The sequence below is a fragment of the Neomonachus schauinslandi genome, chromosome 11 (genome assembly GCF_002201575.2).
Source record: "Neomonachus schauinslandi chromosome 11, ASM220157v2, whole genome shotgun sequence".
Taxonomy (NCBI): domain Eukaryota; kingdom Metazoa; phylum Chordata; class Mammalia; order Carnivora; family Phocidae; genus Neomonachus; species Neomonachus schauinslandi.
In genome coordinates, this window is record NC_058413.1 from 6,761,884 (window position 1) to 6,775,822 (window position 13,939).

General features: G+C 51.8%; 2 protein-coding genes across 6 annotated transcripts; one reads left to right on the forward strand and one right to left on the reverse strand.

The window, feature by feature from the left end:
* Positions 1-3,252: 3,252 nt before the first annotated feature.
* Positions 3,253-4,489, forward strand: RNASEH2C (ribonuclease H2 subunit C). The gene is made up of 4 exons (XM_021685049.2): positions 3,253-3,463; positions 3,652-3,845; positions 3,924-4,043; positions 4,353-4,489. Exons 1-4 carry the CDS (start codon positions 3,292-3,294, stop codon positions 4,377-4,379), a joined length of 513 nt encoding a protein of 170 aa, XP_021540724.1. The 5' UTR covers positions 3,253-3,291; the 3' UTR covers positions 4,380-4,489.
* KAT5 (lysine acetyltransferase 5) lies at positions 3,557-12,419 on the reverse strand. Of its 5 annotated transcripts, none has more exons than XM_021685046.2 (14): positions 12,402-12,419; positions 12,236-12,302; positions 11,842-11,910; positions 11,614-11,750; positions 11,174-11,329; positions 11,010-11,084; positions 10,830-10,904; positions 9,817-10,065; positions 9,649-9,738; positions 7,702-7,842; positions 7,530-7,623; positions 5,428-5,587; positions 5,222-5,303; positions 3,557-5,127 (listed from the first exon to the last, which is right to left on the reverse strand). In XM_021685046.2, the coding sequence occupies exons 1-14, from the start codon at positions 12,411-12,413 to the stop codon at positions 4,993-4,995; spliced, it is 1,542 nt and encodes a 513-aa protein (XP_021540721.1). In that variant the 5' UTR covers positions 12,414-12,419; the 3' UTR covers positions 3,557-4,992. The 5 variants fall into 5 exon arrangements, with proteins under 5 accessions (XP_021540721.1, XP_021540720.1, XP_021540723.1 ...); XM_021685045.2 differs by having other exon boundaries at positions 11,174-11,356; XM_021685048.2 differs by lacking the exon at positions 11,174-11,329.
* Positions 12,420-13,939: the final 1,520 nt, after the last annotated feature.

A 13,939-nucleotide genomic window follows, 5' to 3' on the forward strand; every position in this document is an offset into this window, starting at 1 on the left:
TCTCTCTCTCTCTCTCTCTGTGTCAAATAAACAAATAAAATCTTAAAAAAAAAAAAAAAGACCCTCTCCCTCTGCCTCTCCCCTTCTCTCTAGAATAAATAAATAAATCTTTTTTAAAAAGAATAATAACCACAATTAGCTAAATTATATCAAAATGTTAAAAATCTACCATTTAATAATAATTTTTTAAAAGGGTCATAGTTGGAGCATGCCAAGGAAACAACTTATTATTTTAAAAACGGAAATAAAAGGAAAGCATCAAGCAATTATTTTGCTTTTCTTAAACTCACTGTACCAAGGGGCAACCAGATAGTTGATGAGGGGGAGTTGTCTTTATAGAAGTATTATAGAGAGTGAAAGAGGAATGGTGGACTTAGGGGGGCCTGGGTGGCTCAGATGGTTACCCGTCTGCCTTTGGCTCAGGTCCTGATCTCCAGGTCCTGGAATTGAGTCCCACGTCGGGCTCTCAGCTCAGTGGGGAGTCTGCTTCTCCCTCTCCCTCTGTCTCTCCCCCTGCTTGTTCTCTCTCTCTCTCTCAAATGAATAAATAAAAAATCTTAAAAAAAAAAAAAAAGAAGAATGGTGGACTTAGAATATCAGCTTTTTGTAACCCCTCATGAATGAAAGGATCTAGGTAGTGATCATCTATGACAGCTAACCTCACAAAAAAGACATGAGGTATCCCCTGACAGAAAAAGATGCCACCCCCTTGAAATAATCTTGCCCCCTCCCCCCAGAGAATCTGATGACACTTCTAGATCTTACTACTAATTTGCAGGAAATATAGGACAGATGACCATGACGCTAGGAACACAATCAGTAGAATCCAGACTGTGGGAAAGTTGCAAAACCAAAAATATAAAAATAAAATCTAACATCTACTCCTGAGTTAAAAAACAGTTAGTAGGGGCACCTGGGTGGCTCAGTCGTTAAGCATCTGCCTTCGGCTCAGGTCATGGTCCCAGGGTCCTGGGATCGAGCCCCGCATCGAGCCCCGCATCGGGCTCCGCAGGAAGCCTGCCTCTCCCTCTCCCACTCCCCCTGCTTGTGTTCCCTCTCTCACTGTCTCTCTCTCTGTCAAATAAATAAATAAAATCTAAAAAAACCCAACAACAACCAGTTAGTAGTATAGCTTTAACCAGACATGTGTAACAAATCGAAAGGCAGCTTCATGATTATTGGTGAAATAGCAAAGCATTCCCATGAAAATTTCAGGAAAAAGAAAATGTCCACTGATATTAGTAACATGTGAGATTGTTCTGAAAGTGCTAGAAAATGCTACAAATTACACAATGCAATGAAGAGGCAAAGTTATCATTGTTTGGAAGTGGAAGGACTTAATTCTGGAAGACCCAAGAAAATAAACTGAAAACTCTTAGAAATAATAGAAGAATTCAGTATCTATCTGGTTTAAGAACTAATGTGTGAGAATCAACAGCTTCCCTGAAAACTGTGTCTGCAGACCAAATCCAGCTCACTTCTTGTTTTTGCAAATGAAGTTTTCCTGGAAGACAGCCATGCTTATTTATTTGCATATTGTTTATAGCTGTTTTTATGCTACAATGACAAAGCTGAGTAACTGTGACAGAGATCATATGTGAGATTTGCCAACCTCTGCTTTAGATAAAAAATAGTTAAAAATAAAATGGAAAATGGGGCACCTGGGTGGCCCTGTTGATTAAGCCACTGACTCTTGATGTTGGCTCAGGTCATGATCTAAGGGTTATGAGATCAAGCCAGGCATCAGTTTCTGTGCTCAGCTCGGGGTCTGCTTGTCCCTCTCCCTCTGCCCCTCCCCACTCCTTCGTCTCTAAAAAAAATAATAATAAAATGGAAAAAATCTAATTTATAACAGAAACAAATAAAAGCTATCTAGGAATAAACTTAAAAAATATGTAATAACTATTATATACAAAGAAAACTTCACAATTGCACAGACATAAAAGAAGATGTGAAGAAATGGTATTATGTATCTTTTTCTTGATAGAAACTAAATAAAGCAAGACTCTTTGATCTGTTAATACCCTCCAGCCAAAGACTACCAGGAATACATCTATAGTTGGACAAATGGGTTTATTATTACTCTTACACTGTTGGGCATCTCAGTAAGAGGGTGTTTAGGAAGGATTTATAGGATTTGGGCTTGTGCTAGGTGATTTGGGGGAGGGTTTAAGAAAGCCATAGTTCTGAGGCGCCTGGGTGGCTCAGTCGTTAAGCGTCTGCCTTCAGCTCAGGTCATGATCCCAGTCCTGGGATAGAGCCCCGCATTGGGCTCCTGCTTGGTGGGAAGCCTGCTTCTCCCTCTCCCATTCCCCCTGCTTATGTTCCCTCTCTCACTGTCTCTCTCTGCCAAATAAATAAATAAAAAGAAAAAGAAAAGAGAAGAAAAAAAGAAAAGAAAGCCATAGTTTTTCTCTGGGTTGGATACTGCCAGGAAGTGAGAGTATTTCTAGGATGGGATATGTTAACAAATTTTACCTAGACAAAAGCTAAAGCTGTAATTGGTAAATGTCACTTATATTACCCAAGAAGGAGGGATGTTTCATCATTTTTGTGGTTTGGACAGTGTTCCTGTCTTTGTTGGTGTTCACATGATTATAGAGTGATCTTGTTTTTGTCTTGATCCTGCACGTCACAGAGTGACTTCCTCTGATGTTGATGTTCTGTGAAATTGTTCATGTTTAACAGAACACCACGCACGGCATCTGGATGTCTGGAGGTGTGTTTCACTTTCTCAAATCTATAAATTAAGTGCAATTGTAATCTTAATTGCCAGTTTTGTATGTGTTTGTTTCATGAAAGAACTTGAGAAAACATATCTAACTTGGGTATCTGAACAAATAAACATTAGAGAGGACTTAAGAAACCAAAAAAGAAAACGTACTGCGAAAACAAAAAAGACATAAGAAGAAAAGATTGATAAATCTACTACAAAGAAATAAAAGTCACGGTTTGGAAAACAAGACACAAACTCAGATAAAATATCAACTCATTTGAGGAAGGGTTGATGACCCCGTAAAACAAACAAGCAACTCTCCCTGCGAATAACATAAAAAGAGTACTTTTCGGAATAGTTTTAATTTTTTACAATAAGAACGTACCACCGAAAAACATTTTCAAGAAAAAAAGACTGGGACTTGAACACAGAAAGGCGGGGCTCACAGAGGCTCAGAGGAGCCTCAGGGAAGGACTACGCCTCCCAGGAGCCTCTGCGCTGATCGTCCCCGGCCTCCCGACAGGCTCCGCGCGTTTTCCGCGCCAGCTTTGGCCTTAGCCAGCAAGCGGCGAAGGATGGAAAGCAGCGACGAGGTGGCGGTCGAGAAGTGCCGCATCCACTTGCGCCCCGGCACGCTGCGCGACGCCGCCCACGCCACGCTGCACCTTCTGCCCTGCGAGGTCCTGGTTAACGGACCCGCCCCGGTGGAGCGCTTCTTCACCCCTGCCATCCGCCAGGGTCCAGATGGTGAGTGCTCAGCGCCGGACTACGACTCCCGGCAGTCCCCGCGCCCACGCCGCGGTCTCCTCGGCGAGGAGCGGCGCGAGGGCTCCTGGGGATGGTGGTCCACCGGAGGTGGGGGGAGGGCTCCAAGGGGCTTGCCCCGCAAGGCCGGAATCAGGCCCTCCACCGAGACACTGCGCCGCCTCCTACAGGACTCGAAGTGTCGTTTCGGGGCCGCAGACTACGGGGCGAGGAGGTGGTGCTGCCGCCCGGCCTCGAAGGATACGTGATGGTGATGGAAGAGAAGGGAGAGGTGTTGCTGGGGAAGGACTTCTCGGAGGGTTCGTCGAAACTGCGAGAGCAGCAGGAGCTGGCGGTACCCCCAGAGGCGCTGGAGCGGGACTTCGTGAGCACAGGGGGTCAGGGCTGGAGGGGGGTGCGGGCGGCCGCGGTGTCCCAGTGTTGAGCCGGGCCCCTTCCTCAGGACCAATTTATCAGAGCCACCGCCAGTTTCAGCCGCTTCACGCTGTGGGGCCTGGAGACCATCCCCGGTCCAGATGCCAAAGTGCGCGGGGCGCTCACCTGGCCCAGTCTGGCTGCAGCGGTGAGTAGGTGGATGGGCCTCACCTTTCCAGGCCCCATCCATTACCCTGTGACTTCACGGTTATTCCCTGGGTTGTCCAAAATCTTGCCCGAGTGGATTCGGGGCTTCAGGGCTTCGGGGCTGGGGAGTACAATGGGGCAGATGGAGCTTGGGTCTGAATGGAGGATTAGACTGGTCAGGAGCAGTGTGGCTTCCCCACCTCTGACCTGTCTGGAAGGGGCTAACATTCTGAGTAGCTTGGTCTCTCCGAGAGAATGTGGGCCACCGAGTCACTATATGTCAAAAATCCAGTAGTGACTCCTGTTGCAGATTCACGCACAGGTGCCTGAGGACTGAGAACTGGAACTTGACATTGAAAGCCACCACTCCCTCCACCCCAGTAAACCAACTCTTCATTTTGGAACCACTGACGGATTCCATCACCCCCCAATAAACAAGCTCTTCACAGCACCTGTGAGTTTGTGGACACCTTGGGAGTCCCTAAGTTGGCACTGCCCCTTCTCCCACAAGAACTTCCATGGCTCTGGCCTATAGAAACAATTTATTGCCAAGGGGCAGTGAGGGCAAGAGAGGCCAGAACTTTGCAGCCAGTACCCACCCCGCCCCCCAACTCCTATTTTACAAAAGAAATTTTTACAGCCACTGGCCCTCTGTCCAGAGCGCACCCCCCCACCCTCGCCTCCCTCGCACTGTACACAGCTGCCTGGCTCCGTAGAGTCCCTGGTTCATAGCAGGGCCAGACCTGCAGCCAGCTGACCTTGGAGCTGACCTGAGCCCTGAGCTCACCTCGGTGCTAGGCACCAGCCAGGCCCTACCAGACCTGTCCTCTCCTTATAGAGCTGTCCTCAGCCCCACCTCCCTTGGTGTGCCTCTTGGGGGCCCCGGTAGGGCTGGGATGTGCTGTCAGCCCCAGTTCTGCTTTGTTGCCACTGCCATGGACAGTGTCTGGTCACCACTTCCCCCTCTTGCTCCAATCCTTGGGAGTGAAGTGCAGACACTTGGAGTCGATCCGAAGGAGCCGCTTGAGCATAGCTCTTTCATGTCCATCCACGATGTCCTCTGACAGTGTGAGGATATACTGGCCCTGGATGGGAGATGGGGCCAGGGGGAGTCAGCCCACGCAGGGCCCGCACTCTGCAGCCCTACACACACCTGTCTCCCCCTGCCTGCCTCCCTACCTTGTAGTAGTTGATGAGGTTGAGGTACTGTAGAGTGGAAATGACATCCTCCTTCTTGATGCTGGTGATTTCACTGATCTCGCTGTGGGAGGGCAAAGATCAGGTCCTCTGGAAGCCTTCATCTCTGCCCCAAGCCCCCAGGAACCCCAGGAGTGAGGATGGGCCATGCCATGCACCCCCAGGACAGGAGGTAGGGCCAGGCTCACTTGATGGTGATCTGTGGCCTCTCCCCGCTCTCTGACTTCAGCCCCATCAGGATCTCCAGGATGGTCTGGGACCAGTAGCTCCGGTAGGACAGGAGGCCAAGGTCTGAGAGGGGCTTCTCAGGGGTCCCCGTTTTCCCTTCCACTTTGGAGAGTTCATAGCCTACAGCAAGGGAGCAGGAAGGGGTGGGTAAGCGATCACACCTTTGTGCAACCAACGTTTCAGAACATGAGTTAGAGAAGTAAACTGCCTGGTTCTCATCTCGGCCCTGCCACGTGCGAGTCTGTGACCTGGCACATGGGGCTTGTCTGCTGTGTCTGTTTCCCCAAAAAGAACTATGGAGAATTCCTTCTTCATCTCTGTGCTGTGGAGGGTTCTGAGGGAGCAGCTCTAATCCACCTGGAGGAGTACTCGGGAGCCAGGGGAGTGCAGAGAAGATGACACGAAAGGCAAGCGCCTCTGATTTTCATCCTTCCAGACTCTGCCTGGGTCTGTGAGAGGGAAGGCAGACCCCCACGTGCGGTCGAGGCCTGAGAATGTTTGGATTTGCGGTCGAATCAGTCCCCCCAGCTGTGACCCGAGGAGCATCAGCTGCTCTAGGACCAGGCCGCCCCAACTAGGTGTTGACAGGAAGCAAGAGAGAGGCACCAAGGCACTTCCCAGGGCAGAAGGCGGCCATTCCTCACAGGTAACTGACCTCTACAGAGGTTCTCTCACTCTGCTCTCCTCTACCCTGCTGACTTCTGGCCACTGGCAGACAGTTCCCAGTGAGCCCCTCAGGCCCTGTGAAACCTTATATAGCTTTGTGTCTCCTGGCAGAGTCTTCATTCTCTCCCTCAGGGTCCTGGGGTGTCTCCCATTACCTCTAGAAGCCCTTCTTCACCCTCAGTCATAACTATCTTGGGTCACGGACCTTTCTGCCCGCCCCTCCCCATCTTTACCAGCCAGCCTGGCCCAATCTCCTGCAACTTCCACCAAGCAGCCTGGCTGGGAGCAGGACAGAGAGGCTGCTGCTCTAGAGAAAGGCAGCACGGAAGGGGAAGGGGGCACGGCTGCGTTCTCACTCAGCTTTGCTGGGCCTGCCAGTGCATGTGGAGTCCAGACAGATCAGCTGGAGGCCACACTCGCCTCAGCAGGGAGCTCCCGCCCCCCCCCGGCGAGGATCTACCTGCCCTCAAGGACTGCCCGCAATGGGCACTTCTGGGGCACCTGTCCACTCCTGCAGGGCAGGACTGAGCACATCACACTGGTGACCTTGCCCACGTCCTGTCTCCACTGAGGTCTGAGCTTCCAGACTTAGATTCATTTTCTTTAAGAATCTGCCCGTTCTACCAAGCTGGGGGCTTCCTAAGGATTCTATTAATAAAGTTCCTCAAATGGACCATGACCTGGATCAAGTCAAGCCTCTATGTCTTCACAGCTCAGGTTCCCTCCTATCTCTCAGGTCAGAGCTTGATTATCCCAAGGGTTCCGTTAAGTGGTGAGTTGAATGGAGTGGGGTAAGCTGCTGGGAAGCAGAAGGGGGCCTTGCAGTTGGGGAACACAGAAGAGTTCATGTACGCAGGGGCAGAGTCACTCGTGGGCTTCATGAGATGGACCTGCCCGAATCCAAGGAGCAGAGGCTAAAGTCACATGAGTCAGTGCTTCTTGCTTTTGCTGAGTTAACAGCATTTTGAACATCCACTGTGTGCAAGGCTCAGGCCACAACTAGGGAAACAAAGCACTGGTCCTCACTCAGGAATTTGTATGATGGTCCAGAACCAGACAGATGAGCAACAGGGGCTCACCTGGCTTCCGCCCAGGGCTCTCGGGGGGAGCATAGAAGTCAGATTGGGAAAAGTTGGGTGGTGCTTAGAACTTGAGCCAAGGAAGAGTGAGGGGCTGAAAACCTAGCCCAGACGAGCAGGGCGGTCACCCTGAGCAAGGAGAAAACCTTGGGAGAGTCCCAGCTTTCTTTCTGGCCAGCTCACCTGGTGGCAGGGCTGACAATCACAGCAACCCAGAAGGCTATGGGGGAGGCGCGATGGCAGCACCAGCCCCGGGCCTGGGCCTGCAGGTGCCTGGCCCCAGCCCCCAGCCCCCGGCCTAGCGCGCAGATACTCACTGAACTCGATCAGCAGCTTGCCGTAGCCCCGGCGCTGGTAGGGAGGCAGAGTCAGGATGCAGGCCACGTTGTAGTCTTCTGTGGATTCCTTTTCCTGCAAAATGGGAGTGGGTGAGTGAGGAGGGGACACGGCTCGGGGCAGGGCTGAGAGAGGGTCCGGGTGAGTGCTCACCTTGGAGAAGTAGCCCACGATGTGGAAGCCCTTGCAGTCATACTCTGTCATGACATAGAAGAGGAAGGGGTCTGTATCATAGTACAACGTCTTGTGGTCGAGGAAGCACTTGGCCAAGAGACACAGGTTCTGGGAATAACTCTGCAAAGGAAAAGGCCTGTCACCACTCTGGGTACCCTGTCTTAAACGTGGCCGTTATTGTGGTTTCTTTACCCGAGGCTGATACGGGACAAGCCTTCCTCCCTGGGGCCTGCCTCATTCTCTCAGTCAGGCTGTCCCTGCCGCTCAGGCAGCTACTTCTCGGTGTCAAGGAGCCCGGGTACCAGCTCCGGGATAGTGTCTGCCCAGCTGCCTTGCTGGGGAGCCGGGGCAGCTTTACCCGTTCCCCGCACCTGCAGCTAACTCCTGCTGGGGGGGTGGGGGGGGGCTTCCACTGCCCTCTGCTGTAGCACCAACCGTCAACACATTGTGGTGTGTCTCCAGGAAGACAGACTCTGCCAAGGTTTAGGAGAGCAGCTCTACCCTGGTGACAGTCTAAGAATGTGCCTGTCAAAAACCACAACGCGAGCGCCTGGGTGGCTCAGTTGGTTAAGCGACTGCCTTCGGCCCAGGTCATGATCCCGGAGTCCTGGGATCGAGTCCCACATCGGGCTCCCGGCTCAGCACGGAGCCTGCTTCTCCCTCTGGCCCTATCCCCTCTCACGCTGTTTCTCTCTCTGTCAAATAAATAAATAAATCTTAAAAAAAAAAAAAAAAAAAAAAAAACCACAACGCTCTCCCGCCTACAGTCACACCTACTGGAGACTGATTTCCTGTCCTACAACGGAGATAAGGTATTCTGAAATTGAAAGTAACAGCCTTAGGGGCGCCTGGGTGGCTCAGTTGGTTAAGCATCTGCCTTCGGCTCAGGTCATGATCCTGGGGTCCTGGGATTGGGCCCTGCATCAGGCTCCTGGCTCAGCAAGGGGCCTGCTTCTCCCTCTCCCTCTGCGTGCTGCTCCCCGTTTGTGCATGCGCGCTCTCTGTCAAATAAATAAAATCTTAAAAAAAAAAAAAAAGAAGAAAGAGAAAGTAACAGCCACAGGGGTCGCCCCAGCAAATGATTAATCTTGCTGCTCTGCTTTACCTCTATACGTATGTTCTCCTGCACATCAGACATGGCTTTCTAACCAGCCTGCGGGGCACTGCATCTGGATGCCTAAGTCCACACTTAATAACAGGACAGCGGTGAAAGCAGCAGTATCTCCCTCAAGCTTCCTCAGCACCCAGCCAGAGCTCTCCCCTCGGTTCAGGATGCCTCCCTCTCCCTCACTGCCCTCCATGCCCCAGGGGCGGTCTCATAGTCTTAGCTGAATGCATCCACATTACTCCCTCCTTCCTCCCTGCAGCCACAGACTAAGGCAGGTTTGAAGCCCAAAACCTGCAGTGACCCCTGCTCTTCCCCTAACTGACCTTCTTCTCACCACCTGAGCTCTTGTCTCTTGGAACCGCCTCACCTCATCCTCTCTGCCTTTAAGCCAGAATGATCTTTACCTTTCACATCATCTGTACATCCATGCCTGCCCTTCAGAACCCCACTGCTTGGGATCCCCTTACCCACCTTATCCTTCATGTCAAGGATCAAAGATCACCTCCTCTGGGAAGCTTTGTGGGCCATCTCCGGGTCCTCATAACCCACCCTTTGTTTCATGACACTTACCCCTGGGATCTGAGTGGATGCTGGCAAATCCGTTTTTTCTGTGGACTGTGAACTCAGAGATTTTGTCTAATTACTGATCATCTTTATACCTCCCATTACCTGCCTTATGACAGGAACTCAACAAAAATGAGATGAACTAATCTGCTGGCCAGACTGCTCAGTGTTTTCCTGAACAGGGAAGAGCTGTTCATTTAATTTCCCCCAGACCACCAGTGCCAATGACTCCCCACTGCCCCTCAGCCACAGACCTTGTTCTTACGGCCGTCAATCTCAAAGAAAGAGATGGTGCCCTTGCGGTAAATCTCGTTGCCCGGAGGATGTCGCAGGTCACACTTGGTCTGAGGAAGAGAGGAGGATCAGAGGCAGGAGCAGGGTGGGGGGGTGGTAGGAAAGCAGCCCCCTGGGGCCCCTCATACCAAGTGACGCTGCAGACACTTGAGGCTCCGGCCGTATTTGAGGCAGAACTCACAGAGGTAGAGGACGGGCAATGTGGTGAGCTCCTGTGGGTACGGAGAGAAGTACCACGGCTTCAGGCGGTGCCGGCCCAGCTCAATGCACTCAATGTTCTTCATCCGGGTGACAATGTCGTCGTGGCTCCGGTCAGACACCAAGCTGCCAGTCATGCGTGGCGCTGACGGTATTCCATCTGAACTGTCCTGGGAGTCCTGTCCGGGGCCAGTGGAAAACACCAGGTTACAGGAGACAGCTCAAGCAGGACACCTGACAGCTCGCATAACCCTTCCATAGCTTTCCTTGTTCGACCCTAACAACCACCCTATGTTGGGGGTGGGCGGGGGGGGGGCGGCGCTGGTACTGTATTATATCCCGTTTTCCAAATAAAGAAAAGGAAACTAGGAAAGTTCTCAATTACAGTTTGAAAAAGATTACCCAATGACTGACCTGAACCAGCTCTACCTGACTCCTAATCCTTCCAACAACCATCACTGCCTACCATCGCTTATTTTTTTTTAATTTATTTATTAAAGATTTAATTTACAATAAATAAATAAATAAATAAAAATAAAAAGTAAATTAAAAAAAACACAACTGTAACAAAGACTTAATTTACTTATTCATCAGAGAGAAAGAGCAAAGCAGGGAGAGCTGCAGGCAAAGCAGGCAGAGGGAGAAGCAAGCTCCCTGCTGAGCAAGGAGCCCGACACAAGACTTGATCCCAGGACCCTGGGATCATGCCCTGAGACGAAGGCAGATGCTTAACCGACTGAGCCACCCAGGCTTCCCTAGTTTAATTTTTAATCTCTACACCCAACGTGGGGCTTGAACTCATAACCCCGAGATCGAGTGGCACGCTCTTCCGATTGAGCCAGCCAGGTGCCCCTTCTTGTTTATTTTTAAACCAATCACTGAACTCTCCATTCTGCCTATGTTCCCCCCCTTTTCACCCAGCTTCCCTCTTCCCCAGACCTACCTCGTCAGTGCCCAAGCAATTTGATTTTCGCTTCCGTCCTGGCTGAGCTGCCACTGCCCTACGGGCTGATCCATTCTGCAAGTAAAGTGGTGAGAACGGAAGGGAGGGTGGTGAGAGGAGCCTGAAAGCGGCTGCCAGAGGGAAAACAAGAGGAAGAAGAAAAGGGTTTGGGGGACTCACCTGGGGAAAAACTGAGGCTGGGGCTGTCTCGCTGGGCACTGGAGTTGCTGGTGAAACCACCTCCACCTTCCGTTTCTGCAGAGAGAAACCAAGAAAGGTGGGTCAGAAGGTAGGGAAGGTGGGACCTCAGAGGAAAGCAAGGTCCCTGGAATTGCTGAGGGTACCGTTGAGCGGTGGTTGGGCTGCAGGCAGGAGCTGGAGGAGAGCGGCTGGTCAGGCTCGCCACCGGGAATGGCCTCCCGCTCCTTGGGCAGGTTGAAGCGGAGTGTGATCTGGACCGGGATTGGCAAGGTCTTCCCGCTGGCCTGGGCGGAGGCCGGCTGTAGAGATAGGTCCAGGGTCTTCCTCTGGGGTGGGGATGGTGGTGGTATGGGAAAGGGGAGTAGGGGCCCCTCAACATGGAGTAATCAAGCCCCACCCTCTGCCCTCTCAAGGACATAGGAATAGCTACTGGACTCTGGAAGCTACAATTTGGCCCCCATCCTTTGCAAGCTGAAGCCAGAGTGGAAGGGTGCAGCCTTCTACCCATCCAAAAACCCCTGAGGCCAAGAGATAAGAAAAGTAGGAGGCAGGAGAGAAAAGGTGAAACAGGGGACCTACTCACCACCTCTCTCTCTGGAGAGCCGGGGCGAGACCCAGGAAGTCCGTTCTTGGTGGGGGTCTTGGCCTCTTTCTTGGGGAACTGAATCTTCTTTAGGTCCAGCCGCTCGTGGGTCACCCATTCATCCAGGCGTTTGTTGACTGCAGCAGTGGGGATGGCTCAGGAAGGAATGCCAGAGGCTGTCTCCCAACCCCACCCTGCAGCCCTACCTCACCCCAGCCCAGGACTCACAGTCAATGTAATGGACGTAGAAAAGCTTGCGGCCACTGATGTCCTTCACGCTCAGGATCTCGGCCAGGGCTGTGGGAACAACACAGGCAGGAGCTTTAGTCGAGCCAGGCGATGAGAATCCACCCTCCTGAGACCTGATCTCCACCCCCAGGCCGGATCCCTAAGCCCCAGCACTTGGAAGCTTTCTCCCAAACCCCCTTTAGTCACCAAGTGCCGCCCCCTCTCCAAGCCCCGCCCTGTTCTTCGGTGCGGCAGAAAGCCACGCCCCTCGGGGGGTATCTGCGCCCCGCCCGCCCCAGGATTATGGAGGTCCCACCCCCTCCCGAGGGTTCGGTTGGCTCCCTCCCGCCCCTCGCCTTCAGGTTCCTTAGCCCCGCCCTCCGACGTCACTCACGCCACTCATCTTCGTTGTCCTGGTTCCGCCGAAGCACGGGCAGGCGGCAGCCCTCGATTATCTCCCCCTGGGGAGACAGCGCGGCGCCAGGGTCGGCTACTGGGGGGCCTCGGGTTCTACCCACCTCCCCTGGCTCCCTCCGCCCCGCCCCGGGCACCGGACTCACCACCTCCGCCATCTTCCCTCCCTCCACTGCCACTTCCGGCCCCTCTGGGAGACGTCACTTCCGGGACTGAACGCGCTGTAGGCCCGCGCCTCCTGAAGCCGCTCTAGAAGAAGACTTTTGAGAGACACCGCTGCCCAGCTGGAAGCAGGCAGCCGTGCCTTTTGGCTGGCGGGAGAGTGGGGTGTTTTAAGTTTCGGTCCGAGTCCTGGGCGGAATCCCCGAAAGGCGCACAACGATTGGAGGAAAGCGGAGTCCGTCACGTGACGCCCACCGGGTGCGACGCCGGTCACGTGGCTACGGCGCGGGTCACGTGGGACCAGGTTTGTGCTTCGAGGACGGCCGGGCTCGGGCGTCTTCTAGTGGGAGCAGGAGGTGTCGCTAGGAGGAACTGCGCGTGCTTGGCGCCGGGGGCGCGGTGGGGGGGGGCACTGGCGGGGACTGGGAGGCTGGAGAAGTGGGCGGGACTGCGAACCGACGTTGTGCCTGTCGGGTTTGTGGACTTCCTTCCGTGGGGTTGGGGATGCAGATGTTTCGGCTTGTTTTGTATATTAGATTTCTCAAAAAATAATATTCATGCATGCATTCAGCAGACATTTAGTGATCTTCTAGCATGTGCCAGGCATTATTCTAGGAGCCTGTAATACACTAGTGAATATGGTAAAGGAGCCTGACCTCATGGAGCTTACAGCCTTGTGGGTTGGGAGGAAAGAGAGGTATAGATAACAAGTGTATTTAAAATTAAATTATTTAGTATATAAAAAAGTGATACGTATTATGAGAACACCCCCCCCCCCAAAAAAAAAGTGCAAGCCAAAGGAGATGGGTAGGGAGGTTGCAGTTTTAAATAGAGTACTCAGGGCAAGCCTGGCTGTAAGTCTATTACTTGAGCACAGCTTTAGAGGGGTGAAGGAATGAGCCAAGCACATATCTGGGAGGAAACTGTCCCCCCAAGACAGACCACGATAAAGGGGAGAAAAGTATGATCTCAGATCATCAGAAGAAAATGTCTAGAGTGAACATTTTGGTTGATTGTCTTGTAGAATGGGGGTGGGCAAACTGGCCTGTGGGCCAAATCCAACCCTCTGCTCATTTTCCTACAGCAAATGGGATGGTTTTTATATTTGTTAATGGCTGGGAAAACATCAAAAGAAGAATATTTTGTGATACATGAAAATTATGAGGTGCGACTACTCCTCATTTATGTTTTATCTATGAGGCCTTTACATTAAGACTGAATAATTGTGCTGGGGTATGGTCCACAAAACCTAAAATATTTACTATCTGGCCCCTTACAGAAAATGTTTGCCAACCTCTGCTTTATAGACTATTGTGTTGTCTGTTCAATTCAAAAGTAGGTTCTTGATTGTGTATATTGTGCTGTTCCCAGTTCATTTTCTTAGCAACATAAATTGAACCCTTGTCACTAAATACTCTATAGCACTACTTCAATGGCTACATTGTGTTTTGTTGTTTAGATGCATCTTAGCTACCATAACCAATTGTTCTTGAATATTCCAAGTTATTTCTGATTTTCCCCT

Coding starts and splice junctions, on each gene's coding strand:
- RNASEH2C (XM_021685049.2), top strand. CDS start 3,292: ATGGAAAGCAGCGACGAGGTGGCGGTCGAGAAGTGCCGCATCCACTTG. Junction 3,464..3,651: donor CATCCGCCAGGGTCCAGATG/GTGAGTGCTCAG, acceptor CGCCTCCTACAG/GACTCGAAGTGTCGTTTCGG. Junction 4,044..4,352: donor GGCCCAGTCTGGCTGCAGCG/GTGAGTAGGTGG, acceptor CTCCTGTTGCAG/ATTCACGCACAGGTGCCTGA.
- KAT5 (XM_021685044.2), bottom strand. CDS start 12,413: ATGGCGGAGGTGGTGAGTCCGGTGCCCGGGGCGGGGCGGAGGGAGCCA. Junction 5,588..7,529: donor CAAGCTGCTGATCGAGTTCA/GTGAGTATCTGC, acceptor CCCTTGCTGTAG/GCTATGAACTCTCCAAAGTG. Junction 5,304..5,427: donor AGGCCACAGATCACCATCAA/GTGAGCCTGGCC, acceptor GCCCTCCCACAG/CGAGATCAGTGAAATCACCA.